General features: G+C 50.9%; 1 protein-coding gene across 11 annotated transcripts in view; it reads left to right on the top strand.

Moving 5' to 3' along the window:
* The window catches only part of SIRPA (signal regulatory protein alpha), a 43,068-nt gene extending 29,894 nt beyond the window's left edge, over positions 1-13,174 (top strand). For 7 of the 11 annotated variants that reach the window (XM_088843934.1, XM_088843933.1, XM_088843937.1 and 4 more), the window contains 3 exons: positions 1,771-1,795; positions 8,149-8,200; positions 10,651-13,174. In XM_088843934.1, coding sequence (XP_088700060.1) covers positions 1,771-1,795; positions 8,149-8,200; positions 10,651-10,905 — 332 coding nt within the window. In that variant the 3' untranslated portion in view covers positions 10,906-13,174. The remainder of the gene's footprint in view (positions 1-1,770; positions 1,796-8,148; positions 8,201-10,650) is intronic. The other 4 variants (XM_088843936.1, XM_088843938.1, XM_055432847.2 and 1 more) reach the window with 2 other exon arrangements.
* Positions 13,175-17,297: the final 4,123 nt, after the last annotated feature.

Raw genomic sequence — 17,297 nt, forward strand, 5'->3', positions numbered from 1 at the left:
CCTGCACCCCCTCTCCGCTGGCCCCCAAGTTTCCCTCCCCGCTGGACTGCCTGGAGGACTCAGTCCTGAGACACCGCCTGAACCTCAAACTCACATCTGGGAGGGCTGGCATCTCTAGAATCTAGAAGAGGTTCTTCCACGTGATCTGCAGGGTGGTTTCCCTAACATTCCTGGAGCCACCGCACAGGCAGGACTCCTTGGATGGGGAAACAGGGTCTCTTGACCACCTTGGAAGACAAGCCAGCCCTTGGATGGAGCACTCATAGTGTCTGTTCATAAAGCCCCAGCCCCCTTTGGAGCTTTATCCCTGGTCACCATGTTAGGCTCTAGCACATAGGAGCTCATTTCCGTGGGCTCGGGCAGCAGCCATCCAGTGTTCTGGAGAAGAAATGGGGGTTGGAGAGCTGCAGATGCTGGTGAAGGCCACCCAGCCCTGAATGGTGGGCCTGCTTGGGTGCAGAGTCCAGGTCTCAAATGTAGACTTGAGTGACAGTGAGAGCTGGCCCTCAGGCAGCTCTTTTGATGTGTCAGGCACTGAAGTCACCATAGACCTCTAACTCCTCTTTATAGACGAGGAAACTGAGGCTCGGGAAGGTTACAGAACTGGATCAGGCCTCAGAGCTGCTGAGTGCTGGTGCCAGGATTCACACGACAGTGGCTGTCCAGGGGCCATGTTTGAGACCACGCTGCACTTCACCTCTGCCCTAGTGAGACACCGCCTCTCCCTCGTCAATCCCCGGCGGTGTCTACCATCCTCTGCCTCATACTCATAGTGACATATCCTGATTTCAGCTCTATCATTTACCCGTTGTGTGACCTTAGGGAGTCATCCAGTGTCCTTGGTGTGAAATGGAGATGATCAGTGTCCCATCATTGGACTCCCTGAGATGACTCGTGTCCCAGCACTTGGCAGCCCATCAACCTCCATTCAAATGTTAGATGCTGAGCTGCTGCATCTAATGGGTACCACTCACCTAAAAATCCAATACCTGCCCAGGCACCAAGCATTCATCTGGCAGTGAGAATTCTTACAGTGTGGCAGCCTCCAGCCTGCTAATATGTGATACAGAGCACACTTGCCTGTGCATGTTGCTTTTTAATTACAATTTTACAGCAAAATCAGAGTCAAATGGTGGCGAACCCCAGTGGCTTCTCTGTGGGATGCCACACATCACAGGCTCGAAACCTCTGAGCCAGACAGACCCTTTCTTTCCTCCCATGATCCTTGTTGCAAAGGTGGTGAGATGAATGTCCAGCCCACCCTTGTAGACTTAAAGCACTGAGATCTAACCTTGGAGAGGGAGAATGACCTACCCAGGGTCACGCAGCATGTGAGTGGGTGGCAGAAGTGGAATTTGCACTTGCTCCCCCAGTGAGCAGTTCTGCCAGAACCTGTCTCCAGCAGTGAAGGGCCCTGATGGGCACCCAGTCTTGCTGTAGGGTTTCAGGTAATGTGTGTGATGGATGAAAGTGAGGCTCAGCCAGAGATAGGGCAGCTGGCCTTCTCAGGCTGAAGGCTGCTTTGGGATCTGACCTTTGGCAATTCCCAGAAGTGGGAAAGCTGGCAAGCCCAGCTCTTCCTGCTGAAAGATAATGGACCACCCACCCCACTGGGGTGGGCATGGGGTTTCCTGTGGTTTGGAGGATATGATTTCAACAATTCGTCCCAACACCCCTGTGGGCAAGCCTCTGTACCCTCGAAAAAGTAATTAGAAAAGTGTGTTTCTAAGTTGAATAACTGGCTTTTTTTTTTTTTCTTTCCTCTTTCAGCCAAGGGCTCCACTTCTTCTACAAGGTAAGGACGTCACTGGGCTGGAATGCTTTTGCACTTATTTGGTTGTTTGCCCCCAAAACTGCCGAGCAGAATCCACACCCACTGACCCTCACTCCTGTGCCAGTCAGACTTCCTGTTTCTTTCCTTTGTAAGCTCCTCTCACCAGATCTGTCTTTAATTATGCCTCAAATTAGGGGATTTCAGAACACAGAGGCACTGATTTCCTGCCTGGTGCCCACAGACAGTGAGACCCTTATCAAATCCTGTTTGGACTGTGGCAGAAACTCCTGCACATGCCATCCCCAAATCTAATTGTATACTTTACTCTTTCCTTTGTTCATTAAGTATTTATGGAGGACTTTGACACAGGTAGCCTGGGCAGTGCCAGGGTAGGTGGGTATGACAGATGCACCTGTGCCTCCTGAAAACTGTGCCTTGGTCATAGGCTAAACCAATGACATTACATCATGGAAGGTACATTAGTTGGTTGATTTAACATTTATAGTGATTTTTGCTGAGTCCCTGCTGTATGCTAATTCTGTTCTGAATGAACAAGACTCAGTCTGGACCTTCATGAAGCTCAGACGCCAGTGAGAGAAGCAGGCAGTAAGCGTGGAGGTGAAACAGTCTGTAATGTCATGTCAGGTGGTGACAAATTAAACACAGCAAGGGGATGGAGATGGGGGCAAGGGCAGGGCCTCTTCTGAGGAGGGAATATGAGCAAGGACCTGAAGCTAAGGAGCTGTGAGGGGGCACAGGCTGGGCAAGAGAGCAGGCAAGGCGAAGGCTCCAGGTGGGCTGGGAGGAGAGGGGAGGCCAGCAGTTGGGGCAGAAGGAGCGAGGGGACAGGAAGGGATGGGGTCAGAAGGTGCAGCCCATGTGTCTTAGCTGCAGCCCACGCAGCAGATGGGTGACTAATCCAGACTCTGCAGCTTTGGGGAAGCACTCCCCCCACCAACACTCACCCCAGCAGAGTAGAGGCCGCACCCCATCACCTACCACGTGAATGTGCCTGTGTGGAAATGTGAACATCGACTCTAAGTATGATAAATACAAACTATAAACTGCTTCATGTTCGTTCAGGACAGGTTTTGCCATCACATGGGTTTTGCAGATCTTTTGATTCTTTTAGCACTCTGTGGATTTCAGAATTGCAAAACAGAACTGAGGATGCGGAGTGGAAGCCAGTGTCTAGGGGCTGTGGCTGTTAGGACTCCAGATTTTACTCCCAGTTGGACGAGGGGGCATAAGAGGGAGCTGATCCGACTTTGTTTTCAAGGTACCACTCTGACCACCATGTGAGGACCAAGCTGTAGGAGGGAGGGTGGGTGGAGGCAGAGAGGCCATGAGGAGGCTGCTGCAGTGGTCCAAGCGGATGGCTGTGGCCTGGATGGGTTTAGAAATGGACAGATTCTGGATATATTTTGGAATTAGAGCCAAGGGGACTTGCTGACAGATTGTAGGGTCAGGGACAACCCCACAGTTGGGGGAAGGGAGGGCTATATCCTGTGTTGGGGGGTCACTGGTGACAGGTATGGTGGGGGGCAATACCAGGCCTGTGGTTGCACACAGCAGGAGCACCTAACCCATCTGAGGAGTCTTGGGAAGCATTGGGCCTTCCTGCTGTACCAGGGGTCTGTGGTACCCTTGGGAGAAAGCCTTGCTTTCTGCTCTGACCTCTACAGGTGGCTTCCTGCTCTGAGCCCTGGCCAGCCTCCCAGCCTCCTGGTCCCCAAACAAACAGAGCCACCATTCCAGCAAAGCCAGGCTCCTCACGCCCGCAGGGAAATGTGTTTCCTGTTACCATGCCTTCACCTGCCATACTTCCCACACCAAGTACACTCTTTCCCAAGAGCAAGACTTGGCTTTCATCCTTTGCCTGGAACCCCTCAGTGGTTCCCTGTGGCCCTCTGGACAGTCCAGATGCTCTCCTGAGGCCCCCAAGCCCCTTACAGTGCAGCCCTGCTGAGCTGGACAGTTTCACTTTACCACTCCCAGGGCTCGAATTCCATGGCTCAGCCTCGGCCCCCACCTACTCCCTCACGCTGCATTCTCCTTCTCCTTACCCTTGTGCTCCCCTCCGCTGCTCCTGAATCACCCAGGGTCTGCACAACTCCAGGGTCTGGCAGTCACAGCAGGTTCTGGACAGCACCCCTTGGAGTGGTATGACATGGAAGCTAGTGTGGGTGACCCTCCTTTTACTTGGCTACCTCCTGCTCTTCCTTCTGGGCTCAGCGAGGACATTACCTCCTCCAGGGACAGAAGCTTCTCCTGGGAGTTCTCCTGATGCCCCTGGATTGACAGCACAGTGTATTCAAGCTGTCTCTGCACTTGTCCCTGTAGTGTGACCTACCCCTCTTCAAGGCAGGGTGGGTTACCTCCCTCATGTTCATTGCTGATTGCTGCTGAACTTGGTACTGTGCCTGGAATGGAATAGGCGCTCAGTAAAGGTTTGTTGAATGAATAAATGCTACCCCAAACCATTCCAGTAATCCCTGATCTCTAACCTCATGAATCCCTAAAACTATCCCTGTCAGTGGCTTCACAGCCCCAAATATGAAAGGAGCTCTCTTTTTTGTTTCATTCTTACTGTTGTCACTATTTTTATATGTCTTATCTGCCCAATTATACAATACATTTCTGGAAGAAAAGGGCTGTGTCAATTATAATAATAACAACAGCATCAGCAGCTAATGTTTATTGAGCATTCACTGTATTCTAGGCATAGACCTATGATTTTACCTATATTAGCCCATTGGTGATTTGATTATCACAAAAATCCTGTGGTTTACTATTATCCCAATTTAATTCAACAGAGGTTCTCAAACTTGAGTGTGTAGCAGAATCCCTGGGAGGGCTTGTTAAAACGCAGATTACTGGCCCCTTCCCTTGAGTTTCGGATGCAGAATTTATATTTCTAACAAGTTCTCAGGTGGTGCTGACTCTGTTGTTTCTAAGCCAGACTTTGAGAACCCCTGCTTTAGATGCTTGTTATTGTCCCTATACGTGGTTAAGGAAGCTGAGGCTCAGAGAAGTGTTGTGACCTTCCCAAGGACCCACAACTAGCAAGTGCGGAACCATGAGTCAACCCAGGTTTCTCTGACGCTGAAGCTGAGGCTCTTCATCACTGATCCAGTGCTTCTTCCTGCCTGTTTCTTCTTCCCCAGAGAAGCCAACCGTTTTCTGCCTGGTTTTTTTATTTTTTGAGCATGATCCTACCCAGGGAGCCATGAGATCACTTGCTCCCTTTGATCTCTCTAAACCAAAGCGCTAGCTAGTGAACGGTACTGGTGCTTTTCCATGCAGCTGCCAGCTTCAGCTCGACTGGCTGGGATCAGACACTTTCCAGAGAATGTTGGCGTGGGTAATAACCCAGCTTCCTGGGAAGGGGAGGGGCAGTGGCAAGAGTTGGGGGTGCCTCTGCTTTGAACTCAAAGGGCCCATCAGGTTGCATGGCCAGTGGGAGGATTGGCTATTTCTAACTCCCTGGGTTAGGAACATAGAGGAAAACATTGTAATCTTCCCCAGCTCAGATGAGAGGAAGATGTGGCTCTGCTCCCTTAATTGGGCACTGGGGTTCATTCGGTTGGCCATTTGTTCACTTGTCAGACATTCACTGCATTTATTCTTAGAATAGTTAAGGCTTCCCTGATTCTTTCATTTATTCATCTGGATTGAGTGCCAGGCCTTAAGCTGAGGGGATTGCAAAAAGGAATAAAAAAGACACTAGCCCTGATCTGTGGCACTTTTGATCTGACTGGAAGATGTCGTTCATTCATTCAACAAACATCTCTAGTGTGCTGATGATGCACCGGCCCATTACTAGGTTCCGGTGGTAAACGACATGAACCGAGTCCCTGCTCGCATGGAGCTCGTGGTCCACAGGGAGGCAAGTTACCATAGCTGGGAGGTTAATGCGTGGCGTGCTGCAGGTGCTGACTAATGCACAGGCTCACAGTAGAGCGGGAGGGGCTGCAGTGGGTGGTCAGGGAAGGCCATCCAAGGAGGGGACATTTAGATGACAGCTGAGGGGCAAGAAGGCTCTAGCCTTGGGACCATCAGGGGCAAGAGTGGTCCAGGCAGAGGGAATGGCCAGTGCCAAAACCCCAAGGCAGGAGCAGCTGGACGTGTCCATGGACCAGGGAAGAGGCAGAACGGGGGAGAGGCAGGGGGGCGCGGGAGCGGTGGGAAGTGAGCGAGGGCGGAGATAGAGGACTAGAGCACATCACGTGGGCGGAGCAGTCAGGACACAGAGATGCATTTCATGGTGTGGCGGAAAGGAGCCGAGGGTTTTGAGCAGAAAAGTGACATGCCATCATGTATGCATTTTACGTGTGGAGAGTGGAGTGTGGGGGGCGTGGGGGCAGAAATAGAGCAGAGACACCTGGGAGGAAGCTCCTCAGAAATTTGAAACCTGGATGGTGGCGATGATGGTGTTTGGTATGTATTTTGGAAGCAAAGTCGACAAGCCTTGCGGTGGATTAGACACGAGTTGTAAAGGAGGAGGAAGGAGAATCGGGGGGCGGTTCCCATTTCTTTAGCTGAGCACAAGGATGAGTAATAGCGATGCCATTCACTGAGACGGGAGAGACCCAAGGAGAGATAGACATGACAAAATGGATAACTGCTTCCGATCTATAATTATCGCTCTGAGAGAGGAGCCCAGTGTTCTGAGAATGGATTTTGGGATAGTGAAGGTTTCCCTGAGAAATGACCATTTGAAACAACTCCGGGGGAAGAGAAGGAGTGAATCAGAGGAAGAGGCAAGGTGGATTGAGTGTGCAAAGGCACACTGATTGGCATTCATTCCAAGTCACTTTGAGCACCTGTACCCATGTGGTGAGGAAGCATGGCAGACAGACAGACATACAAACCCGATGGGAAAATATGCAAGGAGTTTGAAACTGTCCTGGAGGGACAGCCCAGCCAGCTTAGCACTGTCCGAAGCCGTCCCAAATATGTGACAACATATTTGTCTTGAAGGATGAACAAAGGTTAACCAAGAGGAAAAGTAATTCAGGAGGTCCTTCAAGGCTGTTGACATGTAAAGTGCGTCACATTGAGTAGCCCTTGAGAAATATTGGGTGGGTGGATGGGGATGAGGGAGTGAATGAGTCTGGGTTGGTGGGTGGGGGCAGGCGTGGTGGTCAGCCAGGGCCAGACTCCATGGGACTTACCAGCAGGTTGAGGTGTTGGACTTGAACCAGAGTCAGTGGGGAACCAGGCAGGTTGGAAGCAGGAGGGGCATGGATGGAGCCGAGTGAGCAGTCGTCTCCAGACAGCGTCCCTGCTCCCAGAGGGCTGTTGCTGTGGCCACGTGGGGCCCGTCATGCCCCAGAACTGCTTTCTGAGCCAAGCACTCATGCCAAATCCATTAATAACCCCGCTGCCAAGCCCCATTGCTCATTTCTGACATGAGCCAGGCTAACGTCCCCAGAGTGGCTGGCTTGAGAATTTACACAACTGCCGAATCAGTGGCTCCGGTTTACTCACCACCTTGACTGTGACCCTGCAGTGAGCCAAGCCACAGCCTCCAATTACAGAATCAAGTGCGTGAACGGCTTCTTTGATTAATCAGAACACATAGCCCTCCGCTTTTCTTTTCTTAATGATAAGACTTAGGTGTATAGAATATAGAACATTAGGAAAACATGGGAAGCTAAAAAGAAGGAAAAGTACCACCCCAAGACCACTGCTGTTAGCGTTTTACTATGTTTCCTTCCAGTGTTTTCCACACATTTTTCGTAATTGAGATCATTCCACAGAGAATTTTATGCTTATCATTTTGATGTAATCATTTGTAATAAAAAAAAAAAGAAAGCCTCCTCATAAACCTCTTGTCTTTATCTACAAAATCTATCCTGATTTCCTTAACTGGTCCCAATTGGTGGAGCTGTGAGATGTAAACCTCCCTCTGCCATCTCCTTCTGTGGTAAATGCCTTAGTGCATAAAGCTTTTTCTATATTTTGAATACCAATACCTCCCAAATGTGCAATTATGAGTCAAAAGATAAGGACACCTTCCAAGCTCTTGACTTTGACAAGCTGTTTGCAGAGAGCATTATGCCGGTCAGCCCCTCCACCAGCAGTGCATGAACCTGCCAGTCTCACCGCACCTTCCCCAGCACCGAGTATTACAGTTTTTAAAGATCCTTGATGATAAAGTAGGTCAAACAAACAAACAAAAAACGTAGTGCATTGTTGAAAAGTCCTTTGGTCCAAACATGTGATCAGCAGTTGTGTTTCTGTTGGGAACGGCTCATCCATGTCCTCCACCCGTATAGGAAGTGGAACCTAAATGTTATTCTTATCCATGTGCATGAGAACTAGAGATAGTGAGGGTATTTTTATCTGTGCGTCTCTTTCCTTTTTAGGCTGCACGAGCCCGAGAAGAACACCAGAGAAACAACTCAGGTACAGTCCTTGGTGAGATGCCCTTCCTGGGAGATCGGTGGTGTGATTTCCTTGCATCAACAGGAATTGCAGATCCTGTTCTAAATTAAGACTTCTTCACCAGGGTGGGTGGGTACCGGGGGTGGAGGATCCTTACATTCATTCCTGAGTCCTCCCCCCTCCCCCTCCCCCCATCCTTCCACCCACCCCACACATACACTGCCACCACACACACACCCCATCCCCCGCCCCGGCTCCAGCCTGGAGAGTCTGTCCCAGCCTCTCTCAGTGCCAATCACCACACAACTTGGAAGGGCACCATCCACCATGTGTTCTGTGTAAATGGTGCTTCTGGAGTCGGGCTTAGTGTTCATCACACTGTCCGGCCTCCATGCCTGTGCCTGGCCAGTCCCTCTACCAGGAGCACTCTTGCAGCCCTGTGTCTCACATGGGGGAACACACAGCACTGCACTGCCTTTGCTGATGGGAACACCCCATGTCATTGATCACCTCATGCCACGGCACATGCCCCTGGAGCTGGCAATTCCACCCCAGCATTATTGAAGAGTCTTTGCAGTCACCATGGTTGGTGGCCTGTTTCTGAAAACTCTAGCCCTGTCTGTACTGGCTGATGCTATCAGACCTTGGGAAGCAGAGGGCTCCTCAGTGTCTTATAAGGAGACAGGCCCAGCCCTGAACCTGGAATGAGAAAAGCCAGCTGTCCTTGACATTTCCCTGGCAATTGTCATCGCTGTAGCTGTAATTCGTTGAAGAGAGCCAGGCTGGCAAAATGCACAGTGTTTGTAGGCCAAAACTCTCCCGACTCAGTGCCAACTTCCCCTCCCCCACCAGCGACCATAGGCACAAGCTCAAGCGATGATTAGAAATACAAGACAATTTCCAATCATGGGGCAGGAAGGCTTTTTCCCCAGTCATTCTACTTTCTGGAACTTTAAAAGTCAAAGTTCTTTCTGGAATTGTCCAGGGAAAGAATGATGGTGAAAAGGGCTGGTCACTGAATCCTGTACAGAATTTACAGTCAGTCGGGACTTACTGAACACCTACTATGTGCCAGGCGCTGGGCAGTGAGCAGGGCTCCAGGACTCCCAGCCCAGCGCCAGCCCTTACTGCTGGCATGGGTTTCCCAGAGAGAAGTGACCAAGCATGCAGGGTGGAGGACAGGGGCTGTGTGGTTGGACCAGCTTTAGAGGCCAGCAGACCTTGACTGTTTTCTAGCTGTGTGACTTTGACCCAGTTATTTCACCTCCCTTGCTATAAGGTTCTTCACCGTAAAGTGGGGTAAATATGTCTTACAAGCAGGGTTGTGATAGCACCTAAATCAGGTGATCCACATGAGAGCAGGGTACCCATCAGCTGTCAGGGTCTGAGGTTATTGTGTGTCAGGTGGGATCACTCCCCTCCACGTCCACAGTTAAGCTGCTAGGCACAAAGAAGCAAAGTGTGTCTTTCATGGTGGGTAATTTCAGGATGGCAGTTGTGAGTAATAGGACTGGCACATAGGAGCCGCTCAGGTTTGCCAGGTGGTAGATGATTGCTGACGTGTGCTGAACATCCATGCACCTGGCATGAGCCAGGCTCTGTCCTGAGAGCGTTACCTGGACCACCTCATCAGATCCTTCCAGTGACCATGGCAACAGATACTATTATTAGACCTACTTTAAAGATGGGGAAACTAAGGCCCAGAGAGGCTAAGTGAACTGCCCAGTCCGTCCGCCAGAGAGAACAGAACCAGGATTCACACTCTGACTTCTGCCTACGAAAACTTTGCCTCCTGTTAACTGCTGGCCTCATTCTCACAAACTCCCATCCTCTCTCCCCCAGTCCCCAGCTTCACCTAGAGTGGGGCTGGAAGTTGCCATCCATTTATTCATCAACCGCTCATTCATTCGTCATTTAACAGTGATTGGTTTTTTCTGTGCCAGTCTTGATTTTTGCATCATAACAAAGGCCTAGTGAATACCTGTTGAATAAATGAGTAACTAAAGGAATGTTCCCACTCACTGGGGGTCAGCATCTACTCACACCCCTGGACAGGCACAGACAGTCCTAGCTCGGGGGTGGGTGCTGTGATGGAGAAGCACAGAGGAAGTGCGGAGTCATGGTCCTGGACCCAGCTGAGAGGAAGGTCTTAGGATGAAATTGACAGGGTGCGTTGGGTTTCATTACAAGGAAAAGGGGGGCTGGACACTCTCAGCAGAGGAAAGAGCATCAGGGAAGGCAGGCAAGAACTGCAGGAGGGGTGACATTGAGGCAGGGCTATGAAGTGACCACACTGACATTTAGGAAGAGCCTTGAGGCTATATGAGAGGCTGATTGAAAGGGCAAGGCTGGAGACAGGTGACGAAGAGGGGACATGAATTAAGGCTGAGCCAGTGGAGGCCAAGGGGAGACAGAGCATCCGGACTTGGTCCCAGTGGTGACTGGCAGGAGCTCCAGAATGACCTTCTCTCTATCTCATTTAGATCCAAGACAACAATGACATCACATATGCAGACCTGAACCTGCCCAAGGGGAAGAAGTCAACCCCCAAGGCCAATGAACCGAACAACCACACGGAGTATGCCAGCATTCAGGCCCGCCCACCACCCGTATCTGAGGACACCCTCACCTACGCTGACCTGGACATGGTCCACCTCAACCGGACCCCCAAGCAACCAGCCCCCAAGCCTGAGCCATCCTACTCGGAGTATGCCAGTGTCCAGGTTCCGAGGAAGTGAACAGGGCCGTGGTCATCTCTAGGGTCTGTCCCCATGAGCCTTCCTGTCCCACACGGAGCAGCCGTGGTGAGGACAACCAGCCCAGTTCCTGGGGGGCTAGGGTGGCAGAGGCCCTGGGACCCAGGAGTGAGGGTAGCTCTTGTCTCCTCAACCCAGTAGGCTCACCAGCATTTCCAGGGTAGCCATGACCCCTCCAACATGGCCACACGTGAAGGCTGGTATTGCCAGACCAGGCGGGGAGCTGGCCTGGGAGCTGGCCAGAGCCACTGTGGGTGCGAGAACTCTCATGCCTCTGTTCATCAACTGTGGGTCCTGGTCATGGTCTTGGAGACCCCTGATTGCCTCCTTGACGCTCCGCAGCGTGATCTTCCAGAGTGAGGGGGGAGAAAACATGCCTCCCCCTCCCCCCGGCACCGCCAGCTGGGGCTTTGGGGAAAGCTGTCCCCTTTAGATTGAACTGCCTGTCCATGGGGAAGCTGGACCCGCCTCCTGAGACCTGGTGCAGTGGCTGCCAGCAGTCCTGGCCTCCCCCGACCTAGAGTGACCGGCCACAGTGCTGGGGAGGAGAGGCCCCTCTGAGGAACTCCTCCACCACCAAGGACTGAGGGACAGAAACACCCTTCCTCCTCACAGCCCTCGAGACCTGGAGGACCCGTCATCCTGACTGTGACACTCCATGTGGCCCCACCTCTCCTTTCCAGACCTGAGCTCGCTTCCTCCAGCAAGCACTAACTCACAACATCTCGCTGTGGACGCCTGTAAATTATTGAGAAACGTGAAATGTGCAATCTTGAAACTGAGGTGTTAGAAAATTTGATCTGTGGTGTTTTGTTCTGTTTTTTTTTTTTTTTTTTCCTTAAAACAACAGCAGCGTTATCTTGGCTCTTTGTCATGTGTTGATGTGCGTGGTTGGTCTTGCACAGTCTGAGGCTGAACGGTCAGTTGTCCTGGAGAGAATCACTCATGGCAGAAACTGAGTTCCTCCCGGTCCCAGAGCCCTGAGGGTGGGGCAGACGGTTCCAGGTTGGCTGCTCCATGGAGACACTTAGCCTTCCCTCCACGTGGCTGGTTCTTCTGCTTCCCGAGCCCCCAGTGTGGTAAGTCTGAACCTGCCCCTACTTCTCCAGGCTGCCTCCTCCTCCACGAGGTCTGGTCAAGACCTCATGCCTCAGTCTGCTTACCTGTAAAGAGCAGGGAGGAAGACGCTGTCCCTCCCCTCCAGCTCTCACAAGCACTTTAGGGCCATGCAGGGTAGGAAGCTGTGCCTGGCTGTACCCCCTCCACCCCCCGCCACTCCAACTCTCTGAAGACAGAATCTTCCATTTCTGTTCCCAAACCCTATTAGGATCAAACTGGAATAAATCAAAGACAGCCAGGAGGCCTGGACATCTGTGAAGCCAGGAATGACCCACCGTCTGTCCCTCTGTCTCAAGAGGTTGGGCAGAAGCTCTGACCCCATTACCCTCAGAACCCTGGCCCTTCCAATTCAGTGTGGCAGCCCAGCTGGGCCCAGGGCAAGCAGGTGTCACAAGCCCTGTTTATTCAGTTTTCCCATGTAACTGATCCACTCTCAAAGCTGAGATGCTAATCTTCACTGCCCCCTGGGTCCAGCCATTGGATGCCCAAGGGAGTCCTGGCACAGGCTGTCAGAGCCAGAAGCTGAGCCATCCTGCCCATCAGCAGGTCCTCCAGGTGGAACCCTGGGAGGCCAGCACAGACCTGCCTCTCTGGGGAACAGTGATTTGTATTACACGATGGCATCCAGGAACTGGCTGAGCCAACAGGCCATGTGAGCAGCTTTGGCCCCACGAGCCGGAGTTACTCTGACATCTGGGAGCTCAGTGTCCCAGCCACCTGGCTCGAGCTACTTCCAAATTCCACAAGGTTGGCTTGTAAACCCTGGTCTCCCTCTCTTTTACCCAGAGAGAGCACACGTGTGTGAGCATACACAAGCACACACACAGAATTTTAGAAGAATGTTTGCTTGGTGCCACTTTAATTTTATTTTGAATTTTGGAAGAGGAGTAAGGAATGAGGCCAAGGAAGTCATGTAGTTTAGACTTAACCTGGCAGCCTGGAGATTCCCATACCTTGTGTATCGAATCCCAGGAAAAGGAAGCGGTCCAAACAACAGTACGGAAGGAGCATGGTTTCGGGAGTTTATTTTCAGACTGTGGGGAAGGAAACAGGCCCCATTTTGTATATAGTTGCAACTTAAACTTTTTGGCTTGCAAAATATTTTTGTAATAAAGATTTCTGGGTAACAACAGCCCCTTTGGATGTTGAGTATCCTTGTCTCCGTGAGTTTGTCCTGTCCACATGAGCTTGGGAGAAGATTGCCTGGGCCCCAGGGCTTGAAGCAGCCTCAGCATTTGGGCCTCTCTCTGATGCTGGGAGGGATTGGGGGCAGGAGGAGAAGGGGACGACAGAGAATGAGATGGCATCACCGACTCGATGGACATGAGTTTGAGTGAACTCCGGGAGTTGGTGATGGACAGGGAGGCCTGACGTGCTGTGATTCATGGGGTCGCAAAGAGTCAGACACGACTGAGCGACTGAACTGAACTGGGGCTTTCCAGGTAAAGAATCCACCTGCCAATGCAGGAGACACAGGTTCGATCCCTGGGTCAGGAAGATCCCCTGGAGAAGGAAATGGCAACCCACTCCAGTATTCTTGCCTGGAGAATTCCATGGACAAAGGAACCTGGCAAGCTACAGTCCATGGGGCCGCAGAGTCAGATATGACTGAGCAAGCACACGTGTACACTTGAGTTTTATAGACGCAAAGACTTCATTTCCCCTGTTTCATAGGGAGTCAGTGTAAGTCAGCCCACAACACCTGCTTGAGCAAAATTCCAACAGAAAACCAAGTTTGAACCCCAGATCTGCCACTTTGTAGCTTTGTGAACAAACCACTCACCTCACTGAGACTCAGGGCAGTCGTCAGCACAACAGGGGCAGTAATGCCCTTCCAGTGTTAGTGTGGGCGTTAAAGGGTTGGCACACGGCAGGCCTTCGCTGAGCATTGGCTCTTTCCTTTCTGCCCTAAACACTGCACAGAGGGGACTGGTTGCCCCCATTACCTGTAAGACTTTGGACAAATGGGTTACTCTCTTGGGCCTCCACTTTCTTCCTCTACCAAATGAGGAGCTAATGCTGTCCTAGACTATCCCTGCCAGGTAATTCATGTCTAGTGCTCGTAGGTGCTCAATAAATGCTGATGTACCCTCCATAGAATATTAGCTATATGAATGACAATTATATAATGATGTCAATGTAACATTTATAGTCAGTGCTTACTGTGTGTTCCACTGTACACTGATTAACCCTTTCATACCTCACAAGTCCAGGTAAATAATAGCACTGACCTCATTTTATAGACAAGGCACAGAGAGGTGATGTAACTGATATAGGGTCACACAGCTAATAAGTGACATTGCTGAGACTCAAACTCCAGCTGCCAGCTTCAGAGACCAACTTCTAGCTACTGAGTTAATAGCATCACATTACATATTAGCACTGACTATGCAAAATTCAGTTCAGTTCAGTTCAGTCGCTCAGTCATGTCCGACTCTCCGCGACCCCACGAATCACAGCACGCCAGGCCTCCCTGTCCATCACTAACTCCCGGAGTTCACCCAAACTCATGTCCACAGAGTCGGTGATGCCATCCAGCCATCTCATTCTCTGTCGTCCCCTTCTCCTCCCGCCCCCAACCTTTCCCAGATAGCATATTAAAAAGCAGAGACATTACTTTGCCAACCAAGGTCCGTCTAGTCAAGGCTATGGTTTTTCCCGTGGTCATGTATGGATATGAGAGTTGGACTGTGAAGAAAGCTGATCGCCAAAGAATTGATGCTTTTGAACTGTGGTGTTGGAGAAGACTCTTGAGAGTCCCTTGTACTGCAAGGAGATCCAACCAGTCTATTCTAAAGGAGATCAATCCTGGGTGTTCATTGGAAGGACTGATGCTAAAGCTGAAACTCCAATACTTTGGCCACCTCATGCGACGAGTTGACTCACTGGAAAAGACTCTGATGCAAAATTACTAGCAATTATAAAAGCCAATACCTGCTATGGTAAGTAATATGCCAGTGCTTTGTAATTATTAACTCATTTAATCCCCCAACCATCATGTGAGGTAGGAACTCTTTTATCCCTATGTTCAGTTCAGTTCAGTTCAGTCTTTCAGTCATGACCGACTCTTTGTGACCCCATGAATCACAGCACACCAGGCCTCCCTATCCATCACCAACTCCCGGAGTTCACTCAAACTCATGTCCATCGAGTCGGTGATGCCATCCAGCTATCTCATTCTCTGTCGTCCCCGTCTCCTCCCACCCCCAATCCCTCCTAGCATCAGACTCTTTTCCAGTGAGTCAACTCATCGCATGAGGTGGCCAAAGTATTGGAGTTTCAGCTTTAGCATCAGTCCCTCCAATGAACACCCAGGATTGATCTCCTCTAGAATCGACTGGTTGGATCTCCTTGCAGTATAAGGGACTCTCAAGAGTCTTCTCCAACACCACAGTTCAAAAGCATCAATTTTTCGGCGATCAGCTTTCTTCACAGTCCAACTCTCACATCCATACATGACCACGGGAAAAACCATAGCCTTGACTAGACGGACCTTGGTTGGCAAAGTAATGTCTCTGCTTTTTAATATGCTATCTAGGTTGGTCATAACTTTCCTTCCAAGGAGTAAGCGTCTTTTAATTTCATGGCTGCAGTCAGCATCTGCATTACAGATGAGTAAGCGTCTGCCTCCAGTGCGGGAGACCCGGGTTCAATGCCTGGGTCGGGAAGATCCTCTGGAGAAGGAAATGGTAACCCACTCCAGTATTCTTGCCTGGAGAATCCCATGGACGGAGAAGCCTGGTAGGCTACAGTCCACGGGGTTGCAAAGAGTCGGACACGACTGAGCAACTGAACCGAAACCAAGGCACAGAGAAGTGAAGTCCTTTTCCTAATGCCTCACAGCAGAGTGCTAGGAGTCTGGCTCTTCCCCATCATGTTTAATTCTCCTAATTGTCCAATAGCAGTGGCAGCTGTGTGCCCATTTTGCAGAGAGAGAAAGTTGAGGCTCAGAAGTACCTGTGGCCTGGCCAATCTCACACAGTGAACCTTTAGTGGAGTTCGGACTTATACTTGGATCCACAAGCCCACCAATGATTAGTCCTGAGACCTTGGTCTGGTCCATGTGGTCACACAGGAGGCAACGAACTTCCTGCGGGGCTCGGAGAGGTTGCTTGCTTCACAGGCCAGGACCTTGGCAGGTGACAGAGAATTCAGCTCCCCTTCCTCAGCCCCAACCTGTGAAATATGTGTGCTGTTCGTGGGATGAGGTGTTCCAGGCAGGAATCCAGGCCCAGTGGGTGGGGAAATGCCTTTGTTCTCTGGGAAGGTGGGGGTGGAGGACTGCACGTCCAGGCAAGGAGAGATAGGGATAGAATTCAGGCAGCACCTGGGCCTTGCTTCTCCACAGCCCAGATCTCTGGGGCTTAGGTTGGTGGGCAACCTCTAGTTGATGGGAGCCAAGTGACCCTCTCCCTCCTGCCAGCATTCGGCATTTATCAGGCTTCTTCTCTGCATTCCTTGAGCAAAGGAGAGTGATAACCCCCCTACCCTGCCCCACCCATGGGACCCATTGGCCTTGACTTCTTTAGCCCCTGCCCACTTTACATTATAATCAGGAAAATCTCTGCTCCTTCTCAAGATTCTGGGCTTCCCTGTGGCTCAGCTGGTAAAGAATCTGCCTGCAATGCAGGCGACCTGGGTTCAATCCCTGGGTAGGGAAGATCCCCTGGAGAAGGACTGGCTACTCACTCTAGTATTCTGGCCTGGAGAATTCCATGGACTGTATAGTCCATGGGGTCGCAAAGAGTCCGGCATGACTGATTGACTTGCACTTCACTCTCAAGATTCTAATGCTCAACAGTAAAAAACCCTGCATCTTCTAGCACATTCCCACCAGCCAAGATCTGATGCAGATTTTTATTTTATTTAGTTTTAACATAAGCCCTTACTGCATATTAGAAAGTCTCCTAAACTCTGTCCAAATATTAACTTATTTAATATCAGTTCATCTGTCCTCTTAACAAAGCTTCAAGGTAGGTCATATGATTTATCCCCCATTTAACAGAGAGATTAGGAGTCTTGTTCAAGAGCCAACATATGCCTGGTGCTGCTGTGGGTGTGGGTGGGCACCAGACAGGCATGTTGGGGGCTGGGGGTTGCTGGTGAGACAGTGGGGGCCACAGACAATGATGGGGTATACTGGGCTCTACTGGAAGCCAGGAAACACCATGTGGTCTCATCCCCAAAGTGCCAGGGTGGTCTCGCTCTCCTGCCTGGTCAACAGCCAGCCCAGGCAACTTTGGGCCTCCCCAGGG

This window comes from Moschus berezovskii, chromosome 15 (genome assembly GCF_049115385.1).
Source record: "Moschus berezovskii isolate FMDL1 chromosome 15, NW_MosBer_1.0, whole genome shotgun sequence".
Lineage (NCBI taxonomy): Eukaryota > Metazoa > Chordata > Mammalia > Artiodactyla > Moschidae > Moschus > Moschus berezovskii.